At 38.2% G+C, this 17,031-nt stretch overlaps 1 protein-coding gene across 1 annotated transcript; it reads right to left on the bottom strand.

Annotated features, from left to right (window-relative positions):
• Positions 1–354: 354 nt before the first annotated feature.
• LOC139729079 (cytochrome P450 2J2-like) lies at positions 355–9,204 on the bottom strand. The gene is made up of 6 exons (XM_071640003.1): positions 9,115–9,204; positions 8,015–8,267; positions 6,445–6,596; positions 2,377–2,987; positions 1,378–1,705; positions 355–536 (listed from the first exon to the last, which is right to left on the bottom strand). The coding sequence occupies exons 2-6, from the start codon at positions 8,242–8,244 to the stop codon at positions 355–357; spliced, it is 1,503 nt and encodes a 500-aa protein (XP_071496104.1). The 5' UTR covers positions 8,245–8,267; positions 9,115–9,204.
• Between the last annotated feature and the right edge of the window lie 7,827 nt (positions 9,205–17,031).

Below are 17,031 nucleotides of genomic sequence, written 5' to 3'. Positions count from 1 at the left end.
TTCGGAAAAGAAATGTGAAATTTCAAAATATCATATCTGCCTTATCTCATCCAATTTTTGTCATTTTTATATCCTTCTGTAGGGATTTTTTTTTTCTCGTTCTTCTGAAGTTTATTCATTTTGGGGGTGGATTTCATCTTTAACTATAATTTGGCTCTTTTCATCAATGTCCTCCTTTTTGAATTATTGCTAAAATGTATTTTGGTGTTTGGTTGCAGGCTATCATTCACGCCATCGTTCATAGCAAATGGCAGATTATCCTTGCGTTAACATGCATCTTTTTAATAGTGTTTGGTTCCGCCATCATGCCGCGGTCCTGGCATGGTTGCTATAGTTACAACTAACATCCACTGCTCAGCAGCGTTCTTCGAAGATGACCTGGTAGGGCTTCGGGAGGAGGGTGGTGGCACGGTGACCGTAGCTTAAGTCTGCCTTGGTTCCGGGGGGAAGGGAAACCTTGAACCGCTGCATGATGTTGGTGAAGAAGAGGAATGATTCCATCTTGGCCAGCTGCTCACCAAGACACTTGCGACGACCTGTCAATCAAAGAAAATAGCAATCAATTCTTTATGTGAATTATCTTAAATAATTGAATATATGAATATGTGTATGAACACATACATATATAAAGAGGTAGAGGGAAGAGAGCGAGAGAGAATGGTTGATGAGGGTGAACCCGTATAAAAAGAATAAAACAACCTCATCTGAGAGCTTGACACACGCTTTCATTTTAAATCTTTGGGGACTACGTGTTTTTAGTGCAGATTTTAAAGACTCACTTGATTTTCTCGAGTGGTAAGACCGTAGTCTTTCTTCAGATACCTATTTGCGCAATTTAAGCAGAAAGAGACCACTTGCAAATTTCAGGACTGGAGTAAAATGCGTTGGTGTGCTTAGATACAAAACACGAAAGACACTTAATCTTTTCTGTATTACGTTCATCTTGAATACCTGTTTTACGCTTCAACGAGTGTGTCCGTGGAAAATCACGTACATGGCAAGAGACCTCAACTGTAAACCTTATTTGACAAGACTGTTACACGCTGATGGGAACACTTATATGATTAAAAAAAATCATAGATATAATGAGCAATGCTCACCACTAAGTTTAGCATGTGCATTTCTTGTGAGAAGAAAAACATGCTCAAAATGTTGGTTCTTTTGCCAAAATCCATTGGTTCCACGCGGTTATCATATAACTACATGCGTTGTCGTTTATTGAATCAAAAACTCTTTCAGTGCAGAATTTAGGCCTATGACATCTTTGAATATATTTATGCTTTTAACCATCTTGAGTGTACATTTACAGTCGAATCAGTGCAAGTATTAGCGATCCCCCGAGTTGCATTACTCAGGCTATGCATACTTCATCCTCACCTGCGCCGAAGGGCATGAACGCGTCGTGTTTCAAAAAGCTCTTCCCATCTTTGGATAGGAAACGCTCAGGTCGGAACACTTCCGGGTCGCCCCACACCTTGGGGTCATGATGGATGTACAAGATGTTCATCCCGATGTTTGTTCCCTTTGGAATGTCGTAGTCCTTGATCTTCATATCAGCCGTGGCTCGATGGGGAACACCAATAGGAGCAATGGGTCGAAATCGCAGAATTTCTGTCAGAACTGCCTGGGTGTACGGCATTTTCTTTTGAAGCTCGTATGACGGCGCTGAGTCGAATCCGATCTCTCGTTGAATTTCAGCAACGACCTGTAAATGTTCCGTTCTGATTCTGATTAGGCAAAGTGAGTATTTCGCTTTCCGTCCAGCATGAGTAAATCTGAAAGCCATTCCTTAGGACCTACTGAGCATCAGAGAAATGTGTACCTGTGTTTTTGTTTACTTTTGTAGGAGACTGCAGAAACTCATAGCATACTGCTTAAAACACATTGCTTGAATCATAACAATATACTGCTTAAAATAATAAAAAAGACGGTTGTTTATAATCCAGCGGTAAAACAATACAAACGTCAAGAGAGCCGGTCTCATAAGAGCTAGCCAGTTGCCTTTTTTCAATCTTTTCTGAGTTTTTATTGTGTTGTTGATTGCTTTTTCACGCCTATGGGTATGGGAAATATGTAATATATCATCATACATGATTTAAATTCACTACAGAGAGTTATAATTAGCTGCCAGGAACATAATAAATTATATTTCTCCTGTTGAAACCTTATCCACTAAGCCACGGTGTTCTCACAGCGGATAAACATTTCAGTAGGCTCGTACATGTTTGTTGACAAACGATTACTATATGTCAATAGTTTAACAAAGTTTCACAGTTATGCGATGCGTTATATGAGAATATGTAAGCTACTTCCGGTGCCAGAACAAAAATCTACAGGTTAAAAGATCACACATTTTCTTGACAATTCATCGCTCACCTTTTTCTGGATATCAGGATACCCAGCCATGAAGATCATCGCCCATGCCATCGTCGTCGATGTCGTCTCTGTCCCCGCAATGAAGAAATCAAAGACGATGGTCCAAGCCTTCTCCATACTTAGCTCCGACTTTTGACCTGTCTTTTCCAACTCTCGTACTTGGCTGATGTACATATCGATGACGTCTCTGACGTCATTTGGGTCAAAGGTCTTCTCGTGCTCCTTCACTTCCTTGTTCATGTAGTCTTGGATGGAAAGCAGCTTGTTTCTCCGGCCGTTGCGAATGAAAGTAGGTAAGTACTGGATAATACTTGGTTCCTCAGCAACGATGTCATTCAGGTCCTTTGTAAGTTTCTGGAACACTGGATCGGTGTATTCAAACCTGTGACCAAAGGTGATGGCGCAGATGATGTTCGAGACTGCCGACACAAAATTTGCATGTGGGTCTACCGGGGCGCCACCCTTGCTAGAGAAGACGTCTTTCAGCATGCGCGCTTCCTCGTTGATGCGACTTTCCAAGCTCCTCTTCCCCATGCCGAAATTGCGCAGCGCGGTTAGGCCGAATCGTCGATGGTCGACCCACTCTGCGCCCTCAGACAAGATCACCCCACCTGAGTAGTGATAAGCATACAAATTAGAAATGCCCCCCAAAAAATCGTTAACATGGGTTATTATAATTGATCTGTTGATAGAGGAATAGATAGACCGGAAATTAGATATCTCACTCCACAAATACTTGGATACATGTACAAAGACTTACGACTTACGAATAGATCCTAACAGGTAATCCTGAGGAACTACAAGGATGTTGATCTGGGAAAATTTCGACAGGACATTGAGGAATCTCAATTAATCACAAATCCACCTGATGATTGCAGTGATATTGCCGATCTATATAACAGGGAGATGCAGAGGTTGTTAGATCAACATGTCCCACGCAAGGAGAAGAAATTCATCCTTAGACCTCATACTCCATGGTATTCTGGTGTTCTAAGGAGACTAAAGCAAAAGCGCAAGAAAGCTGAGAGGGTATGCTACAAATCTGGTCTTCGCGTTCATACGGACATCTATATATAGGGAGAAGTGTAAAGGTTACTTTTCACTTCTTCGCCAGACAAAACAGATTATTTTCTGAAGAAAATTGATCCTCGTGATCAAAGAGGGTTGTATCGAATGGTTCGGACTCTGTCATCACCAAATGCATCAAACCAGATCCTGCCACGCCATGATTCCCCCATTAAACTTGCAGAGTCTTTTCGTAGGTTCTTCGACGAGAAAATCAAACGCATCCGGCAGAATCTAGATACCTCAGTCTACAAGGACCTGTCTGTTCCTGTTCGAGAGCATTGATCATCTAGTCTGAGTGAGTTTGACATGGTGGCAGAGGATGAAATAGTTAAAATCATCAAAGCAACATCCAGTGCTTATTGTGATCTGGACCCAATACCCACTACTCTTCTTAAAAATGTAATATACTGTCTCACCCCAGTTCTTGCTGAAATTGTGAATACCAGCTTACAAAACGGTATTGTGCCAACATGCTTGAAACATGCAATCATTCTTCCCAAACTAAAAAAGGATGATCTTCCCCATGATGATATATCAAGCTACCTCGAACAGGAACAGACAGGTCCAAGCTACCTATAGCGAATCTCAGTTACGTTGAAAACTTAGTCGAGAGAGCTGCTGCCAGACAGATCAGGGAGTATTTGAGTGAGAATGATCTCCTTCCTCAAGCCCAGTCGGCTTATCGTGAACATTTTAGTGTGGAAACAGCTCTTCTGAAGGTCCAGAATGATCTCCTTCTGGCTTTAGATGCTCGTCAGGAAGCGGTACTGGTGTTGCTAGATTTTAGCGCAGCATTCGATACGATTGACCATGATCTTCTGCTTGAGAGAATGGAATGCTACTTTGGAATTAGGGGAACTGTTCTTCAATGGTTCTGCTCCTATTTGAAGAACAGAACGCATACAGTTCAGATAAAAGATGCCCTTTCGGAAACCGGCAGTGATAAACCAAGGAGGTACTAGTTGGATAAACTAGGGGTTCCTCAAGGATCCGTCATCGGGCCCCTTTCCTTTACGATGTATACAGCACCAATAATGACATCATAAGAGCCCATGATGTGAATGTAATGCTCTATGCAGATGATACTCAAATGTACATAATGTTTAAGAACACCGAACGTGAAGAGTCGTTGGAAAGATTAAACGCCTGTATAGCTGATGTCAGAGCTTGGGCAATGAGGAACAAGCTGTCTCTGAATGATGCCAAAACGAAGTGATCCATTTTACATCAAAGTTTTGTTCTCAACCTAACCCACTGAATGTCTGTGTTGGTGATGGTCAAATCAATCCTGTGCCTAATGCTGGTAATTTGGGGTTGTCTTTGATAAGCATATCAGTATGAAGGAACATATAAAAACTGTCTGCAAATTGGCTATGGCAGCAATCAGATGCATCAGTTAAGTCAGAGGTTTCCTCACAAATAAAGCCACAGTCACTCTGGTTCATGCATTTGTCACCAGCCGGATAGACTCCTGCAACAGCTTGTTGTATGGCCTTCCTTCTACCGACATCCACCGAATTCAGATGCTGCAGAACATCGCAGCCAGGCTTGTCACACGAACTCCTCGTTAACAAAGTATAACCCCATACCCTCAAAAAATTACACTGGCTACCTGTTGACAAACGCATAATGTTCAAACTCATATTGCTGACTTACAAGGCACAACATAGTTCTTCCCCAAAATATCTGGCAGATTTGCTCAAGCGGAATCACCCTCCTCGCAACCTTCGCTCAAGTACCCAAGCGCTTCTTCACACACCCAGAACCAACACGTCATATTACGGGGGCAGATCTTTTGCATTTGCTGGACCTAATCTTTGGAACAATCTCCCACAAAACTTTCGACGTGCACCCAATTTTGCAAATTTCAAATCCATTCTTAAAACTCACCTTTTCCATCTTCCTTGATTAAGATAAACATTCATTACCCCTTTTGTTAATTATTGTATTCATTATGCTGATTGTTACATTTGTTAGTCATTTGTTTGTATGTTGTATCTGAATTGTACAGCGCATTGAGAAGCATGTGCTTATTATGCGCTTTATAAATGTAGTAGTATTATTATTGATCGTATTTTGGAAAATAACGCTCATGTTCGTATTTAACTTCTGGTTATCACACAAATCCTCACATCTGATGATTGTAAATCTGCTGAACATATATCTCAATTTGGTAATAGATAACAAGTGTCCTACATATGGGACTGTAGACATGTAGACTGTACATGGACCTGTTATCACGAGGATAAACTGTTTTGTATTTTTTTTATCAAATTGTTCAAAATAATGTTAGGTATATCGACATACAGACTTAATGATTAGAACTAATATGAAAAAAAGAAACTTTTATTAAGACCACTTTTTTTTTGGATATCGGCCATTTCAGAACCAACTTTCATCAAACATAGTCTTAGATAATGGCTGCCAAATTTAGCACTGGGTGATAACGATTCCAGTACCGATTCAGACGTGTTATTTATTTTTTTTTAGCCGTAATTTATACAATAATGATGATACAAATAACCACACTTTTCATATATATTCATAAGATCTTATTGTTTGGAAACAATTTTTTCCACAGAGCACTAAAGATTACTCCCATCCATTTTAGGGTATAACTTATGGTGCAGGGTTAAAAAAAAGACGATTGTTACGATACAAATAATTTTTAAATATCAACGAAATGACGGACTTTTATCTGGAAGGCCCTCCCCCAGGGTACCAAAAATGCACATATCTGATGTAGACATTAAGATAGACAGACAGAAAGACAGACAAGAGAGTCATGTAGATAGATAGATAGACATATAAATAGATAAATAGATAGATATGGAGAAAGAGAGATTATAACTAAGAGTGCTATAATTTGAGGGTGATTCTTTGTGACATAGAGGGTTGGTCTTCACCTACATCTACAATCTTTATGTCAGTCTTTTTCTTGTCAGCACAGATTTATATGGGTGAGAATAAGCACTTCTGTCATGCTCCATGATTTCTTACCGTTGTAATTCATGACTGCCTTGAATTCTTTATCAGGTTCCCTTCCCGTTGTGACGTCAGCTCTCTTAACGAGAATCTCGTTCACTAGTTCGGGGGTTGACAAGAACACCATCGTCCGTTCACCTACGTTGAAGTACACTACGTCTCCGTATCTGTAGGTGACAAGATTCGGTCAGCGATAGTAATGATTGGGAGAATTACTGATGATGATAACGATAACAATACAAAACTGCAATGAAAAAACAGCAATAACAATAACATGCTTTATTACTCAATGTATCCAATCAAGATTTGCAATATCCTCCAAGAAGGCTGTGCAATATTTCAGGATTATTATTCTCACACCAGAATGTGGACCAGTTCGAACCCTATCACTTTTTTTCCCAACCAAAATACTAAAGTAAGTCTGAAAAAACACACACAAAAATCATAGAAGCCTGTTAAAAAGCCTGTTAAGGTTTTGTAATAGAACTCATTGGATCCTGGACACGTTTCATTTGAGATCCAGACGGCTTTTTTTTTGGCGTAGAGGGCGAAAGCACTTGAAAATTTTCAGTGGCGAATATAACACCATGTAGCTACTCACAAGAGGTTTTTACGTCAAAAGGTCGACAACTGGTCATTGCGTAGCTATACCAACCTCTTTAAGACTGGTCTTCAGTGATTGCTAGCCTTTTGCGTAAAGATATTGGTCGGCAACAGTTGCCGACCAATAAAAGACTGATTGCAGACAATTTTAATTGTGGTGTGTTATCATAACAATTACTGCTACAAACTTTTTCTGTGGTGTCTGCGTCCACATGGTCAATCCACTTGCCAAGAATGAAGGAGTTTGATGCAGTCCACTTTCATTCATGCACCGTTTCCTGACCACACAAAGAAACCCCTATACAATTTTAAAAACATGCCATAGGCAATGTCAGCGGAGAAGGGTAAGGATAAAGGACGGGGGAGATCGCTGCCGAATGACAGTGGCAGCAGCTATATTCACACGATCAAGCAATCTTCTGCCTCTGAGACTGAGGTAGGGAAAGGAATCCTCAACTTGCTGTTAAGGGAAAATCAGCGACCAATTTCTCGTGGTCCTCATTACATCGCTGATCAGTCGACAAGCATTTGCCGACTATGTGCATACCTTTCTACTTGCAGTTGCCAAGTCATCATCAGGTTTTTCTTTTATTTGTTTGTTTGTTTGTTTTTGTTTGTTTGTTAGCAAACCGTTCACATGGCATTTGCCTATCATTCACCAAATGGTTTGACAACGGTCAGCTACCCGTCAGTAACTGGTCTGCAACCAGTCGCCGCACCGAAATTTTGGGGTTTGATCGCCGATGAGATGTCGTCGATGGTCGCCGGTCATTTTTGGTTGCTGGTGTCGGCGACCAGTCTCCGCGTACATGATAGAATTATGGCCAGGCCCTAACCTATATATACACTGTAACTAAATTGAGAGAAATTAAATCTACGGCAGCTCAGTGTGAACGTATCCCATGTGAACGGTAATAGCAGCAATGAGGAAAGAAAACTAAATGTTGTGGCCCCTATAGGTATAGCTGGCTTAGTCTCTTACCTCTTAGAGAGGTTATAGATGGCTGTAATCGGATTCTGGAAGACGATGGCGAAGGCAGAGATGTAGTTCAGCGGCCAGGGGAGGTTTGAATTGGGCCCCGGTGGGAGATTGAAGCGTCTTCTGTTCCTGTTACTTTTCAGCATCCAACTCAGGACGAGGAAAAACACAACGCCAAGTAGAACTCCAGTCTGCCCGACTTCGGACAAGGCGTTGATCACAAAGTTGATCATGATTACGACGGGGAAGACTGTGCCTGAATTAAAAATGTTAGACAGGTTTGTTTTGGCGAGCTCTGTTTTGTTGGTTTGATTTGACGTGGGAGAAGCAATGCATCAAATTTTAACCCCCCCCCCCCCCCCAAAAAAAAAAAACAAACAAACTTAAAAAACAGAAAAGTAAGTAAAAATCCGAAACTTTAGGCAAAGGGTCCGATACCATACAGATGAGCGGTTTCCTTACTTGGCGACGGTTTCATCAATTCAAGATTACCGGATATACCTTTGAATAATAAGATCCGAGAAGACATCTAAGCATATTACAGTGTATTACGAAGAAGTTTTTTCCTGTAGCCGTTTTAGTCTTTTACTTTTCTCATTAACAGACAACCATCCAGTAAAGATGATATAACAGATAAATACACCATATGTAGAAAGAATCGAAATCAACTGATTCCCCAACGCCTATCACAAATTTTCGATTGCTACAATGTTGGCTCTCCAAATAGACCTAAGGCAGAAGCAAAAGTAGGATATATATTTTTTGTGTGTTTCAGTATTCAAAGGGATTAAAAAAGGGGCAAAGAGGCATAGGCCTTTGCTTGCAGTGAGAAAGCACAACTTAAAACAAACCACAACAAAGATTAAAGCGGGGCAGGCTTTAAGACACTTATCCTATCAGGGACCCGAAGAAATGTGACCTTTCAGGAAAAGTTTTCAGGAATGTAAAGAGGAGGACACTTTAAGAAGCATGCTTTTCCGACTTTCCGAAAGATCATAATTTCTATAAACGTTCGTTCGAATTACTTATAGTAACTGTATAAATACATAAAAGGATATTAATTAATTAAATTTATTAACTTGATTATACGAAAGTATACTTACGCAAGCTGAATAATGAAGAAATTGATATCTTGCGTCGGAGTCTTGAGACTGTTGTTAAACACCTTACCTGATGATGAATATCTTCACACGCCTAAATGAACCTGCTTAAATTCATATCAGAAAAGAAGGACGTTGCTTTTGGCAAGCACAAAATTCATCCCGCTTTGCGACATGAAGCCTCGTGATCGCAGTCCACCAATAAAAACACGACGATCTTTTGATAGATAGGAATACTGAAGTTTGCCCTGCAAATAATCACAGCATCGTCTAGTCGAGCTAGACAAACATGACTAGAGCAATTTCTTCATCAAATATCATTTCTTTTATCAAATCAAGATCTTAACAAATAGATGTTTGCCTTACACTTCAGTAAAAACTTTAAACACACCCGTAGACGTAAAGTGTAGAAAAACTTAGCTTCTGAAATCAGACAATCAAATTAAAGAGACATGATACAGCGCCAGAGCAAGTAAAATGCCCCTTGAAATTGAGGCAGTGGAAAAGGTCTCGTGAACCCGCTAATGACGGAGTGCTTGCTAACAATGCTCAAAGGTCGCGTGACTTCTCACTCCAATTCGTTGCACTGGTATAAAATCCTATAGCATTCCTATTTTGATAGTTGTTTTAAAAAGATGGCAAAAACTACGCTGAGTGAGCACAGAAAGCTCAAGAAGTAAGGCGACATTGAATTTCACTCGGAGATGCCATTGATTCAGGGTAAACTAATGTTAGACAAAGAAAATCATTAATATACCAGTTTGTAATTCCACTTTGCGCATGAGCAGAAAAAGGTCATTTATACCAAAAGCCATGTCGGTATGTAGCTTACCTAAGCATCTGAGGTGTAATGTTTGGCCTATACTCATGTAATCCATATTAATGATAAGTCTTGTATTTAACAATGTCAATAGAAAAAACAACTTAATACAGTTAATGCAAAACAATGAAACGTATGTTTTCCAGAGTGTTAATTGCCACACCATTCTTGTCACCTGCTCTGCGCAAGTTCATTCTTTGTTTGAACATGAATTCCATAAATTATTATACAACGTGCAAGCTTAAATGCATTATTTCGGTTTGAAAACGAGAGAATAAGCGCTCAACAACTAAGGGGGAAAATGTCATAATTATGCACTCATGTGCACATAAGCCAGTTTCGATCTTACGAAAAAAAAAATGGGTGAATCTTGAAAATAACAAAATAGGCTCTACGTGATGTACACTTATTATTAGGATGATGCTATAAAATGGTTTCATTACCTTGCATTACCCAAATATCTTCGATCAGCCGCTTCTTACAGCATTGATCATGATATACAGCAATTGACAGCTGTACAATAGTAATACTTTGCAGGGAGAAAGCGCAAAGGTCGTGCTACCTTTTGTTACGAAAAAAAAAAAGGTCACGGGACCCTTTTCTGCGACATATTTACAAACGCCCACTGACGACTTTGAGTGACTGTTTAACTTTCTTGTGATGTTGACTGTACAATAACTATCGCTCGTGCAATCTATACAGGCAGTACCCACCCTTTATACTCTAAGACATTAGCCATAGTCAGTCATGTGTCCATGACGTATGTCAGCTATGTCAGCATTACCTAAGGAAGGTCTTTATTCAAGGGTCATACACGTAATTCCTTTCCTCAGATTATGCCTCGAAGGCTTTATAGTAAATAAAGGTACTTAAAGGCATATACATTTGCAGATGAAACAAAAAACCCAGCTGTAATGCTTCAAAATAGTTCTTAGATGTGAGTTAGGGATAGAAATAACCAAAAATAACCAATGTAAAAATATCAATCAGTATAATCTATATTAAGTATTGTTAGACATACAAAATGTGAACAATATCTATAGTAAAACTGTTTCTAGAATAAACCGTCTACTGTTATGTTTTATTGAGAAAATATATATATTGTGATACAACTGACCTACACATGCATCAAACGTGAAAACTCGAACATTCACTGCTCCCAAGGGGAGCATAACGAAAAAGAATGCATAAAGAAAGAAAAGAAAGCATACAAAGCAAGTTAGAAAGAATAAATGGTAAAAAGGAAGACATAGAAAGGGAAGAAAAAGGAAAGAAGCACAGGCGAAAAGAAAAATAGAGGTTGACGTGGTATACTTCTTCCTTTCAGGGAATGAATAGCCAAGTACAAAGAAGATTAGTAATAATTTTCAATTATTCCTTAATTCATTTACTTCATTTGCAACAAAAACGTATAAACAGCAATCTATATACACATGCTTAATATACTTTTATTCATTCACTTTCATTCCCAACAATAATGTATAAACAATAAAACATCTATACACAATAATACATACAATCTACGACTCCAAGGCAGAATAGATGCCAGGGTCCGTTTAGGTATTTCAAGTTGAAGCGGTTGCCCATTTTTTTTTTTAATCTAGGTATGAAGGTGTAGTGTGTGTTTTCATTATATTAGTTGATGAGGCTGAATTGTATCATTATGTTACATAAAAATGGACGACCATGGAGGAATCACTATTCATATCTTTTGCAAAATCGATCTCAGCACGTGTAGTATATACGGATGCAACATATCTCACCATCCGTACATAAGTTCCCTAAAAATTATGACAATTATACGGTTTACGGGGGGGGGGGGGGTTGAATACTCCTAAGCGGGTGTGGAGTCTAACACAGGCACATTATCAAAACAAAACAGTGAAGCGTGAGTTATCTGGAAAATTCCAAATTCATTTATTTGAAATGTTTCAACGGCCAATTTTCGGAAAAAAAAAGAAATTGTAAAAAAGTTCACTAATAAAAAACAAAGTCTATGATATAAGATAGATATTAGGACAGTTATGCAGTTCGGGATTTTTCATAAAATTGTTCTTGAATATGAATATGCAAATGAGCAGGGCCGGCAGAGCCGTGGGGGCCGTGGGGGCTCGGGCCCCCACGCTTTTTTGTGCACATTACAAAGGAATACATAAGATGTCATCACTTTGGGCCCCCACAATTTTTTTAAACCCGGAAGTACGTAAGTGGCACTAAATTGAAATAGATAGATATCTTGAAGTGTGAGCGCAGTAAGTTACGTTTTTCCACTGAAGACCCTTTTTTTTTTTTTTTTTTTGCATGTCAGCTCAGAGTGGAGAAACCCGGAAATGGAAGAGGAGAGATGAAACCCGGAAGTGGGCCCCCACACTTTTGAAAACGTTCCGCCGGCCCTGATGAGTGATATCGCATATGAGTGATATCGCCTATGAACTTGCCATTATACAGTTTGTACACAAAATCTTGAAATTTCTTTTTTTTTTCTTTCAAACGAAACTCTGCCAAGTTTAAAATTCTAATACATTTTGACTAATCATTATTATTCAAATGATCAAAAGCAGGAAACCATTTTATCTTACATTTTCTGAAAAATTCCAAATTGTTGTTGTTGTTTTTTAACGGCATCGATGGAAAGTTGTTAGGTGGTGCCGACAATGAGCTCCTTAATTTGCATATTTGTGGTTACAATTACATTCAATGAACTCTTTAGCCAAGACTGAGGGAAACTTAGTCTTGTTAACGATTTAACTAATATTTGTCTCATTCACAACATAAGTTCTTGGTGTACTTCATGAACAAAATTTCATGATTTCTTTTCAGACAAAGTTTTAACTGGTCTAATTTTTTTTTTCTTTTTAATGCACGACCTGCCATCACCGGAAACAAAGACTACAGCATTTCGTGATGTCACAACAGGGGGGATATGGAATGGAAAATCCACAAAATTCCTCAAAACTTAGTTCTCTCCTATGAGAAGTACATTTCCTCGGCTTGTTCTGCCAAAATAAAAAACAAACAGTTATGTTAATCTGTCGGTCAAGAGATCTTTTATCCTTCAATTTCAATTTTCAATTCAATTTATTCATTTCATAAAATCCCATATAAAATATTTACATAAATGTGTGAGTCAAAGGAGGAAATCACGCAAAAGCCTAGGGCTTGGAAATGGAGATTTCCTTTACAATAATAGTTTAAAATCACAGTTTTGAATGAAACATATATATCAAAATAGAACTTAGATTAGAGACCGTTACAAAATCAACAATATATTATGATGGAAACAGGAAACAGGAAACAAAACAACGACTGAACTAATACAATATATTACAATACAATACAATACAATACAATACAAAACAAAACAAACATGCAGGGTATTTGTCAAAGGTTTGTATGGGAATTGCCCAATTTTCATCATTCATTCATATATAATAAACAATCAGTACAGATTAAGAAATAGCTGCTTATATTGAGTCATAAAAACATTCAATGTGTTAACAGATTTCAGTTTCATGCTTAATATATTCCACAATTTAGCCCCTTTGTACTTTATAGAGTTGGACTGACTGATTTTCAGACGATAAAATGGTAAAATATAACATTGTTTATTTCTAGTATTGAAAGAATGTTTCTTGGCATGAGTAGAAAATAATCATTGAATATATCTGGCAAGACTGCTAGTAACATAAAATGTGTGTAATTTTGTTCATGCCTTCTGTACATCGTTTTCATGCCCTGACACCCTTGTGTAAGTTGGCCTTGTGTTAAGTTTGCCTTGTGTTAAGTTGGCCTTTCACAAGTAGAAGAAATGCCCAGGTCGAAGAAAAATTCCATTCTAGATCAATGTAAATATGATTTATTGGTTAATTCTATCATAAAGTCGAAACTCACATTAGGACGAAGGATCTCTCCTGATCCACTGAAGTTCATATAGGCAAGGTTCACTATGTTTTGAAGCCAGCAATGACTACAGCAGAAATTATAAAAGTTCGTAACATCTGAACGAATAGTCCTATTTTTGTCCAAACTGTACTGACATATTGCAATAGATATTCCACTCATATTCTGCATTCACTGAACCCGTACGTGATTGATATCAATAATGATGTTAATCATTAGGTCTGCCAATATCGTCTTGCAGTGTGAAAATTGTTACATAGACAGTGGTAACTTACTGTTTCATAGCCCTCCCCCACTCGCCTCCACCCCCCCCCCAAAAAAAATATATATATATAAAGTCACGGGCAAACATATTAATTACTCAATAGGAGTTGCAATCATGCTATCCGAGTCAATATCTGACATCCGTGTGTGATTTCTTTCTAGAAACATGTGTTGGATGCATTGAGATCTCACACACACACACACACACACACACAGATATATATATATATATATATATATATATATATATATATATATATATACATATATATACAGTCAGACCGCAGCACGTATGCTAATGAGCCGATCCGGCAAGATTTATTCAGCACTCTCGTTGACGATCTTTGCTTTCGAAAGGTGTCTCGTCGTGCGAGATTTTGCGAGAGTTTGACAGGGCTATGGTTTTCACAGTGTAGCGACTTGTACATACATTCGTCATGGCTACAAGTCATGGTAAATTGTTCTGCAGACTCGATCTTTATTTTGATACTAAATTTGCGTATAACATCGGATCTTATCATGACGATATAATCAGTTGAATTTGCGTAAATTTTACCTGCTTTTCACGGAAGATTTTGTCGTCTAAAGTTCGTTTTTGGTTCCTGACCGGTTTAAGAAACTGTTGTTTCTGATTTTGGCTTTTTCGTAGAGAGGAAACTTTTACTCATCATATATTGGAGTCAAGGAGATGCAAGCATGATTTATACTAGTTTTTCTGTTTTGAAATGTCTGTAAAATTCACTCCTAAGCCGGAAGTATGCTCCACACAAAGTTTACAGTGGCGCGAAAGAGCTCTCTCATTGGACACTGCTTGCATTCAGCACTTGAACTTGGCTTGAACTACACGCGTGCCAAGAAACCGCAAGTGGCATCAAACCGTTATGTAGCAGCGTAATGACGTAATGCAAGCGCTGAATGCAAGCGCTGTCCAATGAGAGAGCTTACTCTTGAGATTGCACGGTTTCAAGCTGATCAGCACTGACATCGATGTATAGTTTACTGGTTCCTGACCGGTTTAAGCAACAAATTGTCAAGATGTTTACATGTATAGAAAGAATAAGAGATAGACTACCAAATAATGCATTTACATTGAGATGCAAAGTGAATTCGGTATTTTTTTGACGTCTTGAACGTGTACTGCACGAATTACTTTTTTCATCACTTTTCAAGCTCAAATTACGCTATGATACTTTTCATTTACAATAATTTGAGTAACATGTGACGATAGTTTACATATTTTCCTTGAATTTGCTACCAAATTTGTGAATATAAGTTGTATTTTTGTTGCCGAAAGCCAAAGGACAAAATCCCCTTCCCCAGCTCATTACGTATGCAAGCCTAGAGCGGGCTTGCATACGAGTTGAATAAATACGAGCGAATTATCGGGTGCTGCGGTCTGACTGTATATATATATATATATATATATATATATATATATATAGATATATACATATATATGTATATACATATATATATATATATATATACATATATATGTATATATATACATATATGGAATACCGTAATCCTTACCGGCGAGAGTGACATTAATGTGGGCTTGTCCGGGAATGTGACTCTACAGTCCTTTGTATCTTTTAAGACATTACAATCACATTATGAGAGCACTGGAATTCATCACCACCAATTCAATCATTTCACGTTTAATAGCGACATTTCATTTCATTTCATTTTTATTTCATTTCCAGCCAAAGTATACAATATGACAAGTGCATATAAACAAATCAAGTACAATGTAACTTTTGCATATCCCAATGAAATTAAATGCACGTCATTTCTTTACATGAAATAATAAACGTACTTAAGATGAAGAAATACATGGACAAAATATGACTGAATCATAACAAAGAAAGAGTCGGAAATGGAGGGGACTGCTAAAAAGCCAAGCTTGTACAATCCCTCCTGAGTAGTAAGATAAGATAAGTGTCATTACTCAAGTCAGCCTAATAGAATTTGGTGTTTGGGGGTGGGAAAAGAATAATAATGATAACCAAGCTACGGATTCCTGACCAGGAAATGACTCTGGTCAAAACGAACATATTCATTCCAAAGTAAAAAGCAAGTATAAAAATGTTAATCAGAAAGATACTCACTCGAGTTGACATTCTTCCATAAAGAACGTCATTATAATACATCACAATTAACATCCCTTCATCATTTCAGGGCTAAACAAGGAAAAGTAGAAATTACGCGGTGCGTAATATATGTCCCCGCCGGAAGTAGCATTTTGTAACAAAATGTGCAATACAGGTCAAAAATCAAGGTCAAAGGTCAAAGAAGTCAAAGGTCAAAATTCTGTGTAGAAGTTTTGAAGCCCTCACCTGTGCCATCACATAAAGCAAATGGAATCGAAATTGGGTTAGAAATGGCGAAGGAGTAGCATTTTGTAGCCAATGTACAATATAGGTCAAAAATCAAGGTCAAAGGTCAAAGAAGACAAAGGTCAAAATTCTGTGTAGAAGTTTTGAAGCCCTCACCTAGTGCTATCACATAAAGCAAACGGAATCGAAATCGGGTTAGAAATGGCGAAGGAGTAGCATTTTGTAGCAAAATGCACAATATAGGTGAAAAATCAAGGTCAAAGGTCAAAGAAGTCAAAGGTCAAAATTCTGTGTAGAAGTTTTGAAGCCCTCAACTAGTGCCATCATATAAAGCAAACGGAATCGAAATCGGGTTAGAAATGGCGAAGGAGTAGCATTTTGTAGCAAAATGTACAATATAGGTCAAAAATCAAGGTCAAAGGTCAAAGAAGTCAAAGGTCAAAATTCTGTGTAGAAGTTTTGAAGCCCTCACCTAGTGCCATCACATAAAGCAAACGGAATCGAAATCGGGTTAGAAATGGCGAAGGAGTAGCATTTTGTAGCAAAATGTACAATATAGGTCAAAGGTCAAGGTCAAAGGTCACAACTGAAATTCTG

The sequence above is a fragment of the Diadema antillarum genome, unplaced genomic scaffold, assembly GCF_040938485.1.
Source record: "Diadema antillarum isolate AM-2024a unplaced genomic scaffold, OU_Dant_1.0 seq00000217_RagTag, whole genome shotgun sequence".
Taxonomy (NCBI): Eukaryota; Metazoa; Echinodermata; class Echinoidea; order Diadematoida; family Diadematidae; genus Diadema; species Diadema antillarum.
The sequence above is the reverse complement of the archived record's forward strand: the minus strand, read 5'-3'. Positions and strand labels throughout refer to the sequence as shown.

Bases quoted from the DNA above. Each gene is read 5' to 3' on its own strand.
- LOC139729079 (XM_071640003.1), bottom strand. From the start codon at position 8,244: ATGATCAACTTTGTGATCAACGCCTTGTCCGAAGTCGGGCAGACTGGA. The intron at 2,988-6,444 runs GTAAGAAATCAT...ATCACTACTCAG, and splicing joins GGCAGTCATGAATTACAACG to GTGGGGTGATCTTGTCTGAG. The intron at 1,706-2,376 runs GTGAGCGATGAA...GAACATTTACAG, and splicing joins ATCCTGATATCCAGAAAAAG to GTCGTTGCTGAAATTCAACG.